At 38.3% G+C, this 15815-nt stretch overlaps 1 protein-coding gene across 1 annotated transcript in view; it reads left to right on the plus strand.

Annotated features, from left to right (window-relative positions):
- CR1 (complement C3b/C4b receptor 1 (Knops blood group)) overlaps positions 1-15815 on the plus strand; it is a 186767-nt gene that overhangs the window by 78389 nt on the left and 92563 nt on the right. The window contains exons 22-23 of the mRNA XM_031935120.1: positions 1919-2023; positions 3688-3752. Of these exons, the coding sequence (XP_031790980.1) occupies positions 1919-2023; positions 3688-3752 (170 nt within the window). The remainder of the gene's footprint in view (positions 1-1918; positions 2024-3687; positions 3753-15815) is intronic.

Here is a 15815-nt window from a genome sequence, read left to right on the forward strand (position 1 = left end):
CCTTTAGTCCGGATTATTTAACTCGAAATCTTGAACTCTTTGTGCTAGTATTTTGACAACGTTAGTTTCCATTTCTGAATCTGATTCTATATTACTGAAATTCAGTATCCAGAACTGTATATAGTACAAACCTAAAGTATTTTCCTTTTTTCTTTCAATATTCTTTTTCTCCCTATATTTTACTGAATTTGTTTTAGCTACTCTGGTATATTGAACCAGTATCTTTCTAGAGAGCAGTATACAATCTCTCCTTTTTGTTACTCTATATTCTGAGTTATTAGGCTATGAAAAATTAAGGTATTTCTTTAAGGGCATCTTTCCGTATTGAGATTTCCTGGCCTTTCACATAGACTTGGCAAGTTCTTCTTGTGATTTAATCTCCCTGCCTTGATATTTCACTAGTTAAAAATATGCTGCCTGCCCATTTTGATATTTCATTGTGTATTTACAACAATAATTTGTGATAATGTCAAATAAGATGGGTCATGTACTGATCACTGAGGAATAATACTGGGTAGACTTCTTCATTCAGACAGAGCCCATTATTGCCTCTTGTTACTGCCTCGTACCCACTCCCATTTCTACACAAAACAGCCTTGTCCACAGTCAAAATTTCAAAGTTCCCATTGTTGTGATGCTTAGAATGATAAACTACTTAAGGCCATCCTCTGTGAAGGCTCCCTGAATTTTCCTCTGTTCACATTAACCACCAGTAACTAACCAGATAGCTCTTCATTCAACATATACTCACCAAGATCATATTCTCCAAAACCCCACATACCACTCATCACCCAAGACCACTTTCAAAACATTACTCATCTTACCACTTAATCACCACTCGTTGGAAGGTCACACCACCTGGCTATATACCCCTCCACTCTTCCTCACCCATGGATCTCAAGTGTGCCTTCCCTATCCTATGAAAACTCTGTCCCCTGAAGCAGTCTGCCTCTTTTTCTCAAATGACGCTGTCATTCTAATTTCCGTAAGGGGGTAAAGAGTAACTGAGTGATGAGGAAATAGTAGTATGTGTTGAAGTGAGTTAACTCTTCAAGCTTCCATTCTTAAATCCCTAATACCAATGCATACATAACATTTCCAGGTACTGGTACTGTTTTATCATTTCATTGATAAAAGATGAAGTGTTTATTAACCTCCAAAGAGGCAGTGGACCATACCAAGTGAGGACGAGGGATTTGCAACCGCTAAGGCCTGTGTTCACAGTCACTCACTCTCTATGAGACCCTGAGCAAGATACTTATCCTCAGTAAATTTCATTGTCCCTGCCTGTGAAATGGAGATAATAATAGTTCCTACCTTATTTAACATAGTGCCTCACTTATGATGCATGTCAGAAAATGTTAGCTATTATTTACACATGATTGTTATTACTGATATTCAAAAGTGAGTAAATATTACTTTTTACTGTCAGTTCTTAAATACCTTCATGACAGCTACTGCTGCTCCCCTAACTGTGGGTATTGCTTGTACAGAAAACAGAACATATATCTTCACTATAGGAGAAAAAGGAAGCCTCGTGTAACATTGCAGTGCAGAGTCATTCATGTTGTGCAGCTTAAGTGTCAAAATCTTGACGTAAAACCCTATTTACTAATCAAAATTATGTCAGAAATAGTGAAATGCATTAAGGCATGGACATCTGCCTATAAACAATTTAGAGTATTCTGACACAAAATATAGGATGATATTAGTATTATTTTCTAATCTAAGTTTTTGCTTAGTATTAAAAGATGAGATTTGGTTATGATTTTCCTTTCAGACATCTTGCAAAGACATCAGGAACTTAAGGCAAATAATACCTTAAATTTCCAAATGCAAATTACTAATTTCTTTCAAAACAGATACTTAAATGATTAAGACAGTTTTTCTATTTTTTTTTTTTTACTCTGTCAATTAGCAATAATGCACATGAAAAACCTAAAGAAGTGGCTATCCATATACATTCTCAAGGAGGCAGCAGCGTTCATCCCCAAACTCTGCAAACAAATGAAGAAAATAGCAGGTACCTATATACATACTGAATTCAAAATGTTTTCAACAACTCAAATATCAAAAATGGAAACAAGACTTGAATATGATATTGTACTAGGAAGGTTATTGATACCAAAGAAGTTAGAAAGTACTTCAGGAGCTGGAAACTTCTTTTTTTTTTTTTTTATAGGATGATTATTGTCATTTCCACTGATTTGGGGTGATCACTCTAAGTCAGTGCAGTGACAGTCACTACTCTTTCAAAGCATTCCTATAATTTCCTGGATTTATGCTATGAAACTTTGAGAAGTAGTATGCTTTTCTTTTTCTTGTGGAACCCAAGCATTTGCTGCTTGTTTGTATGTCCAAGTCTTCCAGCTTCCCTTAAATGCACAGAGTCACTTTAATGTCCTCTGGAGACTTTCACTTTACCTCCCCAGCCTCCAACCCCCTTGATTTCTGACTTCCACTGAATTCTCTACTTCATTTGGCCTCTTTGACTGCCCCTTCTTTTGATCCTCATTCCCTTAGGCTTATTAAATGCCTAATCTCTCATTCTACCTATTCAAAGCAGGCTTACTGCAAGCTGTTGTGTAGTACATATTGCTGAAGATTTGGGGTGAAAAGGGAAATTATACCATAATCAAAAGTGGTATATATCAATATTAGAAATCACTGAACTAAAAAATAACTAGCACACCAGGGACCCGAAAACTACCACCTGTGAGCCAAATCCAGCTGGCCACTTATTTTTGTAAATAAAGTTTTACTGGGGCACAGCCACACGCATTCGTTTGTCTGCTGTCTCTGGCTCCCTTTTATACTACAACAGCAGAGCTGAGTAGTTGCCACAGAGACCCCAAAAGCCAAAAGTATTTACTATCTGTCCCTTTAGTGGAAGACTTTGCAAACCCTTGAACTATATCATACTATGAGAAATTTCTCACTGGCTAGTTCCCCTTTTACCCTGGGCTTTCCATCCTCTTCCCAGGCCTCTCCCTCTCAGTGGATACTCCCCTCCTTTGTTCAGATCTTTACTGCATTCTCGAGGTATGCAGTAAATACAGGCATTTAGATTCTCGGGCTTCTTGCAAATACAAGACTCCATTTTTCTTTAACATCCAGAGCAATTTATTTGGCTCTGGCTTCCTTTGGCTATGCCCAAGAATCCTAAAATGTCCTACCCATAGGTGTTCGGGGCATTTTTGGGAACAAGATCATCACATGCCCTAGAAGAGAATTAGGCCAGTCTTGTAGAAAGCAGAAGCAAAAGCACCACAGTCATTACTAAATTTCCTTTCTTTATGTCCCACCTCTTTCTCATATACATGCGCATTAATCTAAACCTGGCACATTACACCTACACACATCAGAAATCCTAAGTTCAACAGAGGACAGTGGAAGGGGCCACAAGAAAAGGAAAGGAAGTGGAAAAAGGTATTTTATAGTTAACCAATATAAGTAGAAGCAATTCAAACTTTTCGAAACAAAAAATTACAGATTATGTCCTATTTTCTCCTATAATAGAAATGAATTTGCAATGCCCTGTTTATTATCTGTCTTCCTAGTTGCTTTGCTTCTAGCTTATCTGTCATTACTGTTTATGAAAACAAATAAAATATGCAATGCTTTCTTGAAATTCAGGATTGATATTTTACTTTTTGAAGCTTTAATGTCTGTTCTGATTCTTCTCAGATGGGCATTTGTATACACTGGGGGATACATGGTTAATGCTAATGTACCAATGGGATATAAAAATCGTAAGATGAAAATGGCATGGTTTCCTAGAGAATATATTTTTCTAATATTACTCCAATTGTTCAAATAAAAATTGTATTATTTCAACATTAACACAAACACATTTATAAGGGAGCAAAAGACAAATAAATAATGCAGGAAGTTTAAGATAAAATAAGATAGAAAATATTGTGTTTTCAGGGATGCTTTAACCTATATCTCCAAAGTTCTTGGGTGAGGCATTCATTTTCCTTTACTATCAAAGTGCTGTGGGGGAAAAGTCAGGCAGAACTGATTCAGGGCCAGCTGTGTGGCCACTCATTTACAAACAGACAAAATAACAGCAGACTGTGAAAACAACCATTTTTACAAGAGTCCATTTTTAAAATATTCCACAATGATAAATTGTTTGATTTAGCCTCATTCCTGTCAGATTACCTGCCTAAAACACTTTTCCACCTTTCTATCTAAATTCCTGAACCCAGCTCAGAATTCAATCAACCAAGATGCTCTCCCAAACAACTCTAGTCCAAAATGGTGTCTCTCTTTAAAACTCACGTTTCCTGACTACACCGTTTAAAAAATCAACTACTTTATTTTGTTTTTCCGTTCCAAGATGGCGGAATAGGAACAGCTCCAGTCTAAAGCTCCCAGTGTGAGTGACGCAGAAGACGGATGATTTCTGCATTTCCAACTGAGGCACCGGGTTCATCTCACGGGGCCTTGTTGGACAGTGGGTGCAGGACAGTGGGTGCAGCCCACCAAGCATGAGCCGAAGCAGTGTGAGGCATCGCCTCACCTGGGAAGCACAAGGGGTCAGGGAATTCCCTTTCCTAGCCAAGGGAAGCTGTGACAGATGGCACCCGGAAAATTGGGTTACTCCCACCTGAATACTGTGCTTTTCCAATGGTCTTAGGAAACGGCACACCAGGAGATTATATCCCTCGCCTGGCTCGGAGGGTCCTACGCCCACGGAGTCTTGCTCATTGCTAGAACAGCAGTCTGAGATCGAACTGCAAGGTGGCAGCAAGGCTGGGGGAGGGGCGCCCACCATTGCTGAGGCTTGATAAACAAAGTGCCTGGAAGCTCGAACTGGGTGGAGCCCACTGCAGCTAAAGGAGGCCCGCCTGCCTCTGTAGACTCCACCTCTGGGGACAGGGCATAGCCAAACAAAAGGCAGGAGAAACCTCTGCAGATTTAAATGTCCCTGTCTGACAGCTTTGAAGAGAGTAGTGGCTCTCCCAGTATGGAGTTTGAGATCTGAGAACAGACAGACTGCCTCCTCAAGTGGGTCCCTGACCCACAAGTAGCCTAACTGGGAGGCACCCCCAAGTAGGGGCAGACTGACACCTCCCACAGGTGGGTACCCCTCTGAGACGAAGCTTCCAGAGGAATGACAGGGCAGCAACGTTTGCTGTTCAGCAATATTTGCTGTATTGCAGCCTCTGCTGCTGATACCCAGGCAAACAGGGTCTGGAGTGGACCTCCAGCAAACTCCAACAACCTGCAGCTAAGGGTCCTGACTGTTAGAAGGAAAACTAACAAACAGAAAGGACACCCACACCAAAACTCCATCTGTACATCACCATCATCGAAGACCAAAGGTACATAAAACCACAAAGATGGGGAAAAAGCAGAGCAGAAAAGCTGAAAATTCTAAACATCAGAGCACCTCTCCCCCCTCCAAAGGAACACAACTCCTCACCAGCAATGGAACAAAGCTGGATGGAGAACGACTTTGACAAATTGAGAGAAGAAGGCTTCAGACAATCAAACTTCTCAGAGCTAAAGGAGGAAGTTCGAACCCATCGCAAAGAAACTAAAAACCTTGAAAAAAGATTACACAAATGGCTAACTAGAATAACCAGTATAGAGAAGTCCTTAAATGACCTGATGGAACTGAAAACCATGGCATGAGAACTACGTGACGAATGCACAAGCTTCAGTAGCTGATTTGATCAACTGGAAGAAAGGGTATCAGTGACTGACAATCAAATGAATGAAATGAAGTGAGAAGAGAAGTTTAGAGAAAAAAGAGTGAAAAGAAATGAACAAAGCCTCCAAAAAATACGGGACTATGTGAAAAGAACAAATCTCGTCTGATTGGTGTACCTGAAACTGACTGGGAGAATGGAACCAAGTTGGAAAACACTCTGCAGGATATTACCCAGGAGAACTTCCCCAACCTAGCAAGGCAGGCCAACATTGAAATTCAGGAAATACAGAGAACGCCACAAAGATACTCCTCGAGAAGAGAAACTCCAAGACACATAATTATCAGATTCACCAAAGTTGAAATAAAGGAAAAAATGTTAAGGGCAGTCAGAGAGAAAGGTCAGGTTAACGACAAAGGGAAGCCCATCAGACTAACAGCAGACCTCTCGGCAGAAACTCTATAAGCCAGAAGACAGTGAGGGCCAATATTCAACATTCTTAAAGAAAAGAATTTTCAACCCAGAATTTCATATCCAGCCAAACTAAGTTTCATAAGTGAAGGAGAAATAAAATCCTTTACAGACAAGCAAATGCTGAGAGATTTTGTCACCACCAGGCCTGTCCTACAAGAGCTCCTGAAGGAAGCACTAAACATGGAAAGGAACAACCAGTACCAGCCACTGCAAAAACATGCCAAATTGTAAAGACCTTTGATGCTAGGAAGAAACTGCATCAACTAATGAGCAAAATAACCAGCTGACATCATAATGACAGGATCAAATTCACAGATAACAATATTAACCACAAATGTAAATGTGCTAAATGCCCCAATTAAAAGACACAGACTGGCAAATTGGATAAAGAGTCAAGACCCATCAGTGTGCTGTATTCAGGAGACCCATCTCACATGCACAGACACACATAGGCTCAAAATACAGGGATGGAGGAAGATCTGTCAGGCAAATGGAAAACAAAAAAAGATAGGGGTTGCAATTCTAGTATCTGATAAAACAGACTTTAAACCAACAAAGATCAAAAGAGACAAAGAAGGCCATTACATAATGGCAAAGGGATCAATTCAACAAGAAGAGCTAACTATCCTAAATATATATGCACCCAATACAGGAGCACCCAGATTCATAAAGCAAGTCCTTAGAGACCTACAAAGAGACTTAGACTCCCACACTGGGGAGACTTTAACACCCCACGGTCAACATTAGACAGATCAACAAGACAGAAAGTTAACAAGGATATCCAGGAATTGAACTCAGTTCTGCACCAAGTGGATCTAATAGACTTCTACAGAACTCTCCACCCCAAATCAACAGATTATACATTCTTCTCAGCACCACATCACACTAATTCCAAAGTTGACCACATAGTTGGAAGTAAAGCACTCCTCAGCAAATGTAAAAGAACAGAAATTATAACAAACTGTCTCTCAGACTGCAGTGCAATCAAACTAGAACTCAGGATTAAGAAACTCACTCAAAACTGCTCAACTACATGGAAACTGAACAACCTGCTCCTGAATGACTACTGGGTACACAACGAAATGAAGGCAGAAATAAATATATTCTTTGAAACCAATGAGAACAAAGACACAACATGCCAGAATTTCTGGGACACATTTAAAGCAGTGCGTAGAGGGAAATTTATAGCACTAAATGCCCACAAGAGAAAGCAGGAAAGGTCTAAAATCGACACCGTAACATCACAATTAAAAGAACTAGAGAAGCAAGAGCAAACACATTTAAAAGCTAGCAGACGGCAAGAAATAACTAAAATCAGAACACAACTGAAGGAGAAAAAGACACAAAAACCCTTCAAAAAATCAATGAATCCAGGAGCTGGTTTTTTTGAAAAGATCAAGAAAATTGATAGACCACTAGCAAGACTAATGAAGAAAACAGAGAAGAATCAAATAGATGCAATAAAAAGTGATAAAAGGGGATATCACCACCAACCCCACAGAAATACAAACTACCATCAGAGAATACTATAAACACCTCTATGTAAATAAACTAGAAAATCTAGAAGAAATGGATAAATTCCTGGACACATACACCTTCCCAAGACTAAACCAGAAGAAGTTGAATCCCTGAATAGACCAATAATAGGCTCTGAAATTGAGGCAATAATTAATAGCCTACCAACCAAAAAAAGTCCAGGACCAGACGGATTCACAGTCGAATGCTACCAGAGGTACAAGGAGGAGCTGGTACCATTCCTTCTGAAATTGTTCCAATCAATAGAAAAAGAGGGAATACTCCCTAACTCATTTTATGAGGCCAGCATCATGCTGATACCAAAGCCTGGCAGAGACACAACAAGAAAAGAGAATTTTAGACCAATATCCCTGATGATCATCAATGCAAAAATCCTCAATAAAATACTTGCAAACCAAATCCAGCAGCACATCAAAAAGCTCATCCACCATGATCAAGTGGGCTTCATCCCTGGGATGCAAGGCTGGTTCAACATACGCAAATCAATAAACATAATCCAGCATATAAACAGAACCAAAGACAAAAACCACATGATTATCTCAATAGATGCAGAAAAGGCCTTTGACAAAATTCAACAGCCCTTCATGCTAAAAACTCTCAATAAATTAGGTGTTGATGGGACGAATCTTAAAATAATAAGAGCTATTTATGACAAACCCACAGCCAATATCATACTGAATGGGCAAAAACTGGAAGCATTCCCTTTGAAAACTGGCACAAGACAGGGATGCCCTCTCTCATCACTCCTATTCAACATAGTATTGGAAGTTCTGTCCAGGGCAATCAGGCAGAAGAAAGAAACAAAGGGTATTCAATTAGGAAAAGAGGAGGTCAAAGTGTCCCTGTTCACAGATGACATGATTATATATTTAGAAAATCCCATTGTCTCAGCCCAAAATCTCCTTAAGCTGATAAGCAACTTCAGCAAAGTCACAGGATACAAAATCAATGTGCAAAAATCACAAGCATTCTTATACACCGATAATGGACAGAGAGCCAAATCATGAGTGAACTCCCATTCACAATTGCTTCAAAGAGAATAAAATACCTAGAAATCCAACTTACAAGGGATGTGAAGGACCTCTTCAAGGAGAACTACAAACCACTGCTCAACAAAATAAAAGAGGACACAAATGGAAGAAAATTCCATGCTCATGGATAGGAAGAATCAATATCATGAAAATGACCATACTGCCCAAGGTAATTTATAGATTCATTGCCATCCCCATCAAGCTACCAATGACTTTCTTCACAGAATTGGAAAAAACTACTTTAAAGTTCACATGGAAGTGAAAAAGAGCCCACATTGCCAAGTAAATCCTAAGCCAAAAGAACAAAGCTGGAAGCATCACACTACCTAACTTCAAACTATATTAAAAGGCTACAGTAACCAAAACAGCATGGTACTGGTACCAAAACAGAGATGTAGACAAATGGAACAGAACAGAGCCCTCAGAAATAGTACCACACATCTACAACCATCTGATCTTTGACAAACCTGACAAAAACAAGCAATGGGGAAAGGATTCCCTATTTAATAAATTGTGCTGGGAAAACGGGCTGGCCATATGTAGAAAGCTGAAACTGGATCCCTTCCTTACACCTTATACAAAAATTAATTCAAGATGGATTAAAGACTTAAATGTTAGATCTAAAACCATAAAAACCCTAGAAGAAAACTTAGGCAATACCATTCAGGACATAGGCATGGGCAAGAACTTCATGTCTAAAACACCAAAAGCAATGGCAACAAAAGCCAAAATTGACAAATGGGATCTAATTAAACTAAAGAGCTTCTGCACAGCAAAAGAAGCTACCATCAGAGTGAACAGGCAACCTACAGAATGGGAGAAAAATTTTGCCCTCAACTGATAAAGAGCCAATATCCAGCATCTACAAATAACTCAAACAAATTTATAAGAAAAAAAACAACCCATCAAAAAGTGAGCAACAGATATGAACAGACATTTCTCAAAAGAAGACATTTATGCAGCCATCAGCCACATGAAAAATTGCTCATCATCACTGGACATCAGAGAAATGCAAATCAAAACCACAAAGACACACCATCTCTCACCAGTTAGAATGGCGATCATTAAAAAGTCAGGAAACAACAGGTGCTGGAGAGGATGTGGAGATATAGGAACACTTTTACACTGTTGGTGGGACTGTAAACTAGTTCAACCATTGTGGAAGACAGAGTGGCAATTCCTCAAGGATCTAGAACTAGAAATACCATTTGACCCAGCCATCCCATTACTGGGTATATACCCAAAGGATTATAAATCATGCTGCTATAAAGACACATGCACACGTATGTTTATTGCAGCACTATTCACAATAGCAAAGACTTGGAACCAACCCAAATGTCCATCAATGATAGACTGGATTAAGAAAGTGTGGCACATATATACTATGGAATACTATGCAGCCATAAAAAAGGATGAGTTCATGTCTTTTGTAGGGACATGGATGAAGCTGGAAACCATCATTCTCAGCAAACTATCACAAGGACAAAAAAACCGAATACTGCACGTTCTCACTCATAGGTGGGGATTGAGCAATGAGAACACTTGGACACAGGAAGGGAAACATCACACACCGGCGTCTGCCGTGGGGTTGGGGCAGCGGCGAGGGATAGCATTAGGAGATATGCCTAATGCAAATGAAGAGTTAATGATTGCAGCACACCAACATGGCACATGTATACATATGTAACAAACCCGCACATTGTGTACATGTACCGTAGAAGTTAAAGTATTAAAAAATAAATAAATAAACTATTTCAACAGTAGTATCTCATCATTATTAAAAACAAGAAATAGGAGAAAATATTAAAAATGTAAAAATTACCTGCAATAATCTCTACCTAGTAGTATTCTTAAGCATCTTTGCATATTATTTTACATTTGCATATACACCTTGAGATTATATTGATTGTGCAATATTGAATTCTGTTTTTTTTACACACTGACAAACATTTATCCCATCATTATAACAGTACATAACCTATAGTTATTGACATTTCATGTGTTGTCTTTTTGCCTGATAACGCTATTGCATTCATGTACTTGCTTCATCTACTATTCAAACCTTCTTAGCCACTTACAATGTGCCATACATTGTGCTTATGTGTTTTCTTTTCCATGCTAAATTAACTTCTGATGAATAGAGACAATTTTTTAAAGATCTCCCCAATCTCTGAGTATAGATAATCAAAGGAGAAATGTTCAGTAATCAACTGAGCATGTTAATCAATTGAGAGATGAATTTATGAAAATTTCATTTATCCTCAAGTTTTTGGAAATACTCTTACATCAAAGTACACCTCAAATTGTGTACACTGACTATTGGTCACTTTTTGGTACGTATAAAGTACTTAAAAATGTTGTTTCCACTTTCCCTTTTAAGATTAGAATTTTGACCACAGTGTTCCACAGGAACAAAGTGAATCATCCGTGGCAAAATATGCTAGTCAAGAAGTGAGTTAGGATCTGTGCAAGCATTAAGACCTTGTGCACCCAGGTTCTGGGGTGGAGTAAAGAGGCAGGCTCCAAAGACATAGCTGTGTGTTGGACATGAGAGTGTTTGGAGGAATACAGGTAACAGGTGATGCTGGGAAGTCTTGTGAGATGGAAGGAGAACGAAGATGAGGAATCTGGTGGCAGTAATAACTGGGGAGCAGATAAACGGGAGGGCCTCATCAGGAGGTCTGTCAGTTGGTGGAAGGACACCATTCCTGGTCTTAAAAGGAGAGGCTCCAGCACAGCTGGGGAAGCATGTGGATACCTTGTACTAAATCCACTACTGCAGCTCATTCTTAATTGTAATTAGAAGAGGCGAACATGCTTTCTGAAGCTGACCCCTCCAAGATGACCAGTTCCTATTTCTGCCCCCTGCTACCAACATGGTTTAGAACAACAGACTCAAAAAAGTCATTTATTCTGTTATTGGTGACCTGTACGTTTTCTAGAATGGAATGAGGCTCTTTATTTAGTAGCTCAACTCTGAAAACACTTTTTCTTTGGACACAAAAAAGGAAAAGGTCAAGTTAATCATTAATTATCTTATCTACTAATGTCTCCATTTACGCCATACTTTCTGTGTCCTACATAGCAGGCATCACAGAGGGCAATAAACACTTCTAATGACCTTGTAATTTATATGGACTGCTAGCATCACGATTATCAGCCTGTAAATTCTGGGTAGTTCAATTGTCAACCATGCTGTTAACTAAATGAAAACATCCTGTTATTTCAGTGTCTTTCCTTGACAAAGTACTATACAGCTGAAGAACATCTCGAGGTACAATTTTGGTTGGAAAGGAGCCAATTGGTTTCAACAGAATCAGATCTGAGCTTCATAAAGTCTTTGAAGTGACTTCACAGAGATGCAGACATGTGCACTTGAAGATGCTGCCGCTTCCCCAGTACCTAGCAAAGTTCCTCCCTCTTTGTGTGCGTCACTGTGAAACCCCCACCCTTCTGCCTCATGCTAAATGCACAGAGTGTCTAGCTGGGGGAAAAGACTGCATTTAGGAGATAGAAAATGGTTTAGATTACTTAAAGGAATAAGGTGTTGCCTGGAATTGCTGGTTTATAAGTTGGTCATTTTTCTTTTTAAAATATTTGTAATATGGAATGGGCTCCTTAAGGAGAGCTTGGAAAATGCAGAAAGTTATGAAAAATAAGTCACATATAATTTTGCTACCTAGTGATAACCACTCCTAATATTTTGATTCATTTTCTGCCCCTCTTCTTTCACATATGTTTTTTTACACATGTACTTTTCCCCCCTTAGTTTCCTTTTATTTTATAGAGCAGAACCCTAGTCTTTTAAACAGCTTGGAGTGAAATATATGCTATATCAGTTTTTACTTTCTCTAGGGAGAAAAATTAATTTACTAGAGAGGCATGAAATGATTATGGGAAGAGTGGTTAAGACTACTCGAGAGAAATATTTGGAAAATAAGCTTTGGATATTTTCTAAGCTTTATTTCAAAAGCACTTTTTGCTATGTTCTTTATAAAAAACATAATAAAAATTGAAATGAAAGAATAATTGTTACTATAAAAGTAACTAGTTTAGTTTTGTATGGATTCAGAATATACTAAATTAACTTTTTAAAACATAAATTTTAAAAAAATATATCAAAATAATATGTTCTGATATTTTTAAAATAAATGACCTTGTGCTCTTCAACCTGTCCACATCTTTAGAGAATAAAAATATGTTATGTTATTATGGGCTATGCTAATGACCTCTAGAAAACATCAGAATATTTCTGGATATTTAATAATAGCTTTATATATGACTACTGCTCATTTCTGTGTAATTCTGTTTAACAGCTGCTTTACAGGTGAATTCTGCCACCTTTACTTTGATAGCAATATAAGGAGTGAGATAGACATGAACCTGAATTTCAATTTAAAACCATGGAAGAGAGGGGGAAAAAACAGCTTAAGAAAAATCAACTGATAAAGGGCAAGAAAAAAATGCAACTTACATCACAAAGGCTAATTGCTTTATTATTTAGAGAGTACTTAAAAATTCAAAGACCAAACTTCTCTCCACCCCACAAAAATGGGCAAAGGACATACAGCTAGGTCACCAAGAAAGAAGGGCAAGTAGGTGGTGAATATATGTAAATATACTTGATAGGACTTTTGCTTAGTTGGATCTTTAGCAAATCTCTTTTATTTCTTGGGATTTTGAAGAAGTAACTTTTAAAGGAGGACTAGAAACAAAGTGATTGGGAATTGGTCTTTTTTGAATTAAAATTTCCCATCACAAGAAAAAAAAGTTCTGTGTTCTCTTTTTTTCCAAAATGGAGTAGATCAGTGAGCAATGCGATTAATAAATATGCAATGCCTGTGACTTTTGTTTTGTTTTGCTTTGGAGACAGGGTCTTGCTTTGTTACCCAGGCTGGAATGCAGTGGTGCTGTCTAGGCTTACTGCAACCTCACCTGTAACTTTTTAATTGCAAGAAAGCCAAAAGATTTTTTTCTATTACATCAGTTATAATGAGAAATACTGTATATGCTAACTATGAGTAAAATACTATATTGCCTAACTTGTATTATTAAGCAATTCTGCTGACCTGAGACCTTACATTTTCATCTGAAAAGCAGGGACTGGACACCAATTGCCCTCTGGTTATTCCTAGTCCTAATATTCTTTGTTTTGCTTGCTTTTCTGGCACACTTAAGTGTGTAGTATAAAGTTTATGATGCTTAAATGAAATTTTCTGTCTCTACCATTATAATGAGAAGGGAATAAAATACTTTATTTTGCAAATCTACTCATGGAATATAGTTCTGTACCTGATTGTTTTCATAATCTCTGTGTTGATGTGTAATGCCACAGACATGCTCTTGATGGTAACAGGAAAGAAAATCAGACACAGCTAAACATAAAGGTCAGTTGGCTGTCAGGTGCTTAGCAGGTGTAAATAGAGGGTCATTCATGCTGCTACACTTGCTCCTGAAAAGCATAATGTAAATATAGTATACTGATTTAGGAGGCAAAGAACCATGTATCATGGTTCTTCTTTTTTTTTTTTTTTTCTTTTTTCTTTGAGATGAAGTCTTGCTCTGTCACCAGGCTGGAGTGCAGTGGCGCAACCTTGACTCACTGCAACCTCCGCCTCCCGAGTTCAAGCAATTCCCCTGCCTCAGCCTCCTGAGTAGCTGGGACTACAGGTGTGTGCCACCATGCCCAGCTAGTTTTTTGTATTTTAGTAGAGACAGGGTTTCACCATGTTGGCCAGGATGGTCTAGATCTCCCGACTTCGTGATCCGCCCTCCTCGGCCTCCCAAAGTGCTGGGATTACAGGCATGAGCCACTGTGTCCAGCCCTAACATCAAATTTTAAAAGAGTTGACCACAGTTTAATGACATCCGCGCACCAGCCTCCACCCACACTGCCCTTCATAAGCCCCTTAAAGGAGATTCCATAGTTCTAAACCTGGTCCACAAACACACATATCCTCCATTCTCTCCTTTTCTTCTCTTTGGCAGTTTGACAAAATCTTTAGGGGGAGTTGGAGGAAACATTAATCTCCTAAATCTACTTCATTCAAAGCTGTGGCTTCAAGTTCTACCCCTGTTAAGGCCTCAGGAAGTTCATTGTCGACACCCTCCCTTTGAACTCAGTCACTAAAATGATCTCAAGGCTAAGGGATAGACCACAGCTCCACTTCACAAGTAAGCTTGCAACACCTGATTAAGGAAAGTTTGCTGTGCAGACAATTGTAGTTCATCCCTTTTACAGACAGATCTCGATTTGTTTTCTAGGGTCTAAAATTATTTAAATCAAAATCTCTCAGAACTTTCTGGACATTTAGTAAATTCATGCTGGGGGAGAATTGGCAGAGACATGTTAAGTGCACTTGACCACAAGAACCATTCATTTCATCAAATATTTAGCAGCTATTCATTGTACACCTATTATAGATTTTGGCACTGGAGATATTATAAGAAAATTCTATCCCTGACTTATGGAACTTATCCCCAAAAATAGGAAACAAGGCTCAGAACCATTCAAATGAAGCTTCAGTTAACTCAAATAAAAATTAGTTTCATAAATGTAATGTGAAAGTCTTTGAGTATGTTAAGAATGGCTTGATTAACCTCAGGGATAGAAATTTGACTGATTGAAAGAAAGTTTCAATAAAATACCAATCTTTGAGTTTAATCTGACACCTGAAACTAGGAAATCAAACACTAGCCACATTTTCTTTCTATACTTTATAATAATTTTTCTCATGAGAAAAAGGCATCTTTCTTCCAAGCCTGAAAATAAATGGAGAATTTTTAATATCTATTGTTGTGGAGAACAATAAATAGACTACCTGCTTTCACAAATAAGTGCTGGCATTGAACCACAGAACATGTCTGTCATATCACTCCTTCACACCGTACATTAACAGGAATAATAATTTCCTCTCATTGAGTTTCCTATTTACTATCCCCTTAATTATACCTCCTTTAATTACTGTCATGGAGTGTCTGAATTTTATAATCCAAGATACTAAGATGTTTATTTGATATACCACCACACTCAATGTATTGTATTCTTTGCAAAAATTTGAAAATTTTTGGGAAGAGGAAATTCCATGGTTTGGTGAACCCAGAAAGTCTT

This window comes from Piliocolobus tephrosceles, chromosome 1, assembly GCF_002776525.5.
Source record: "Piliocolobus tephrosceles isolate RC106 chromosome 1, ASM277652v3, whole genome shotgun sequence".
In the NCBI taxonomy this organism is placed as follows: domain Eukaryota; kingdom Metazoa; phylum Chordata; class Mammalia; order Primates; family Cercopithecidae; genus Piliocolobus; species Piliocolobus tephrosceles.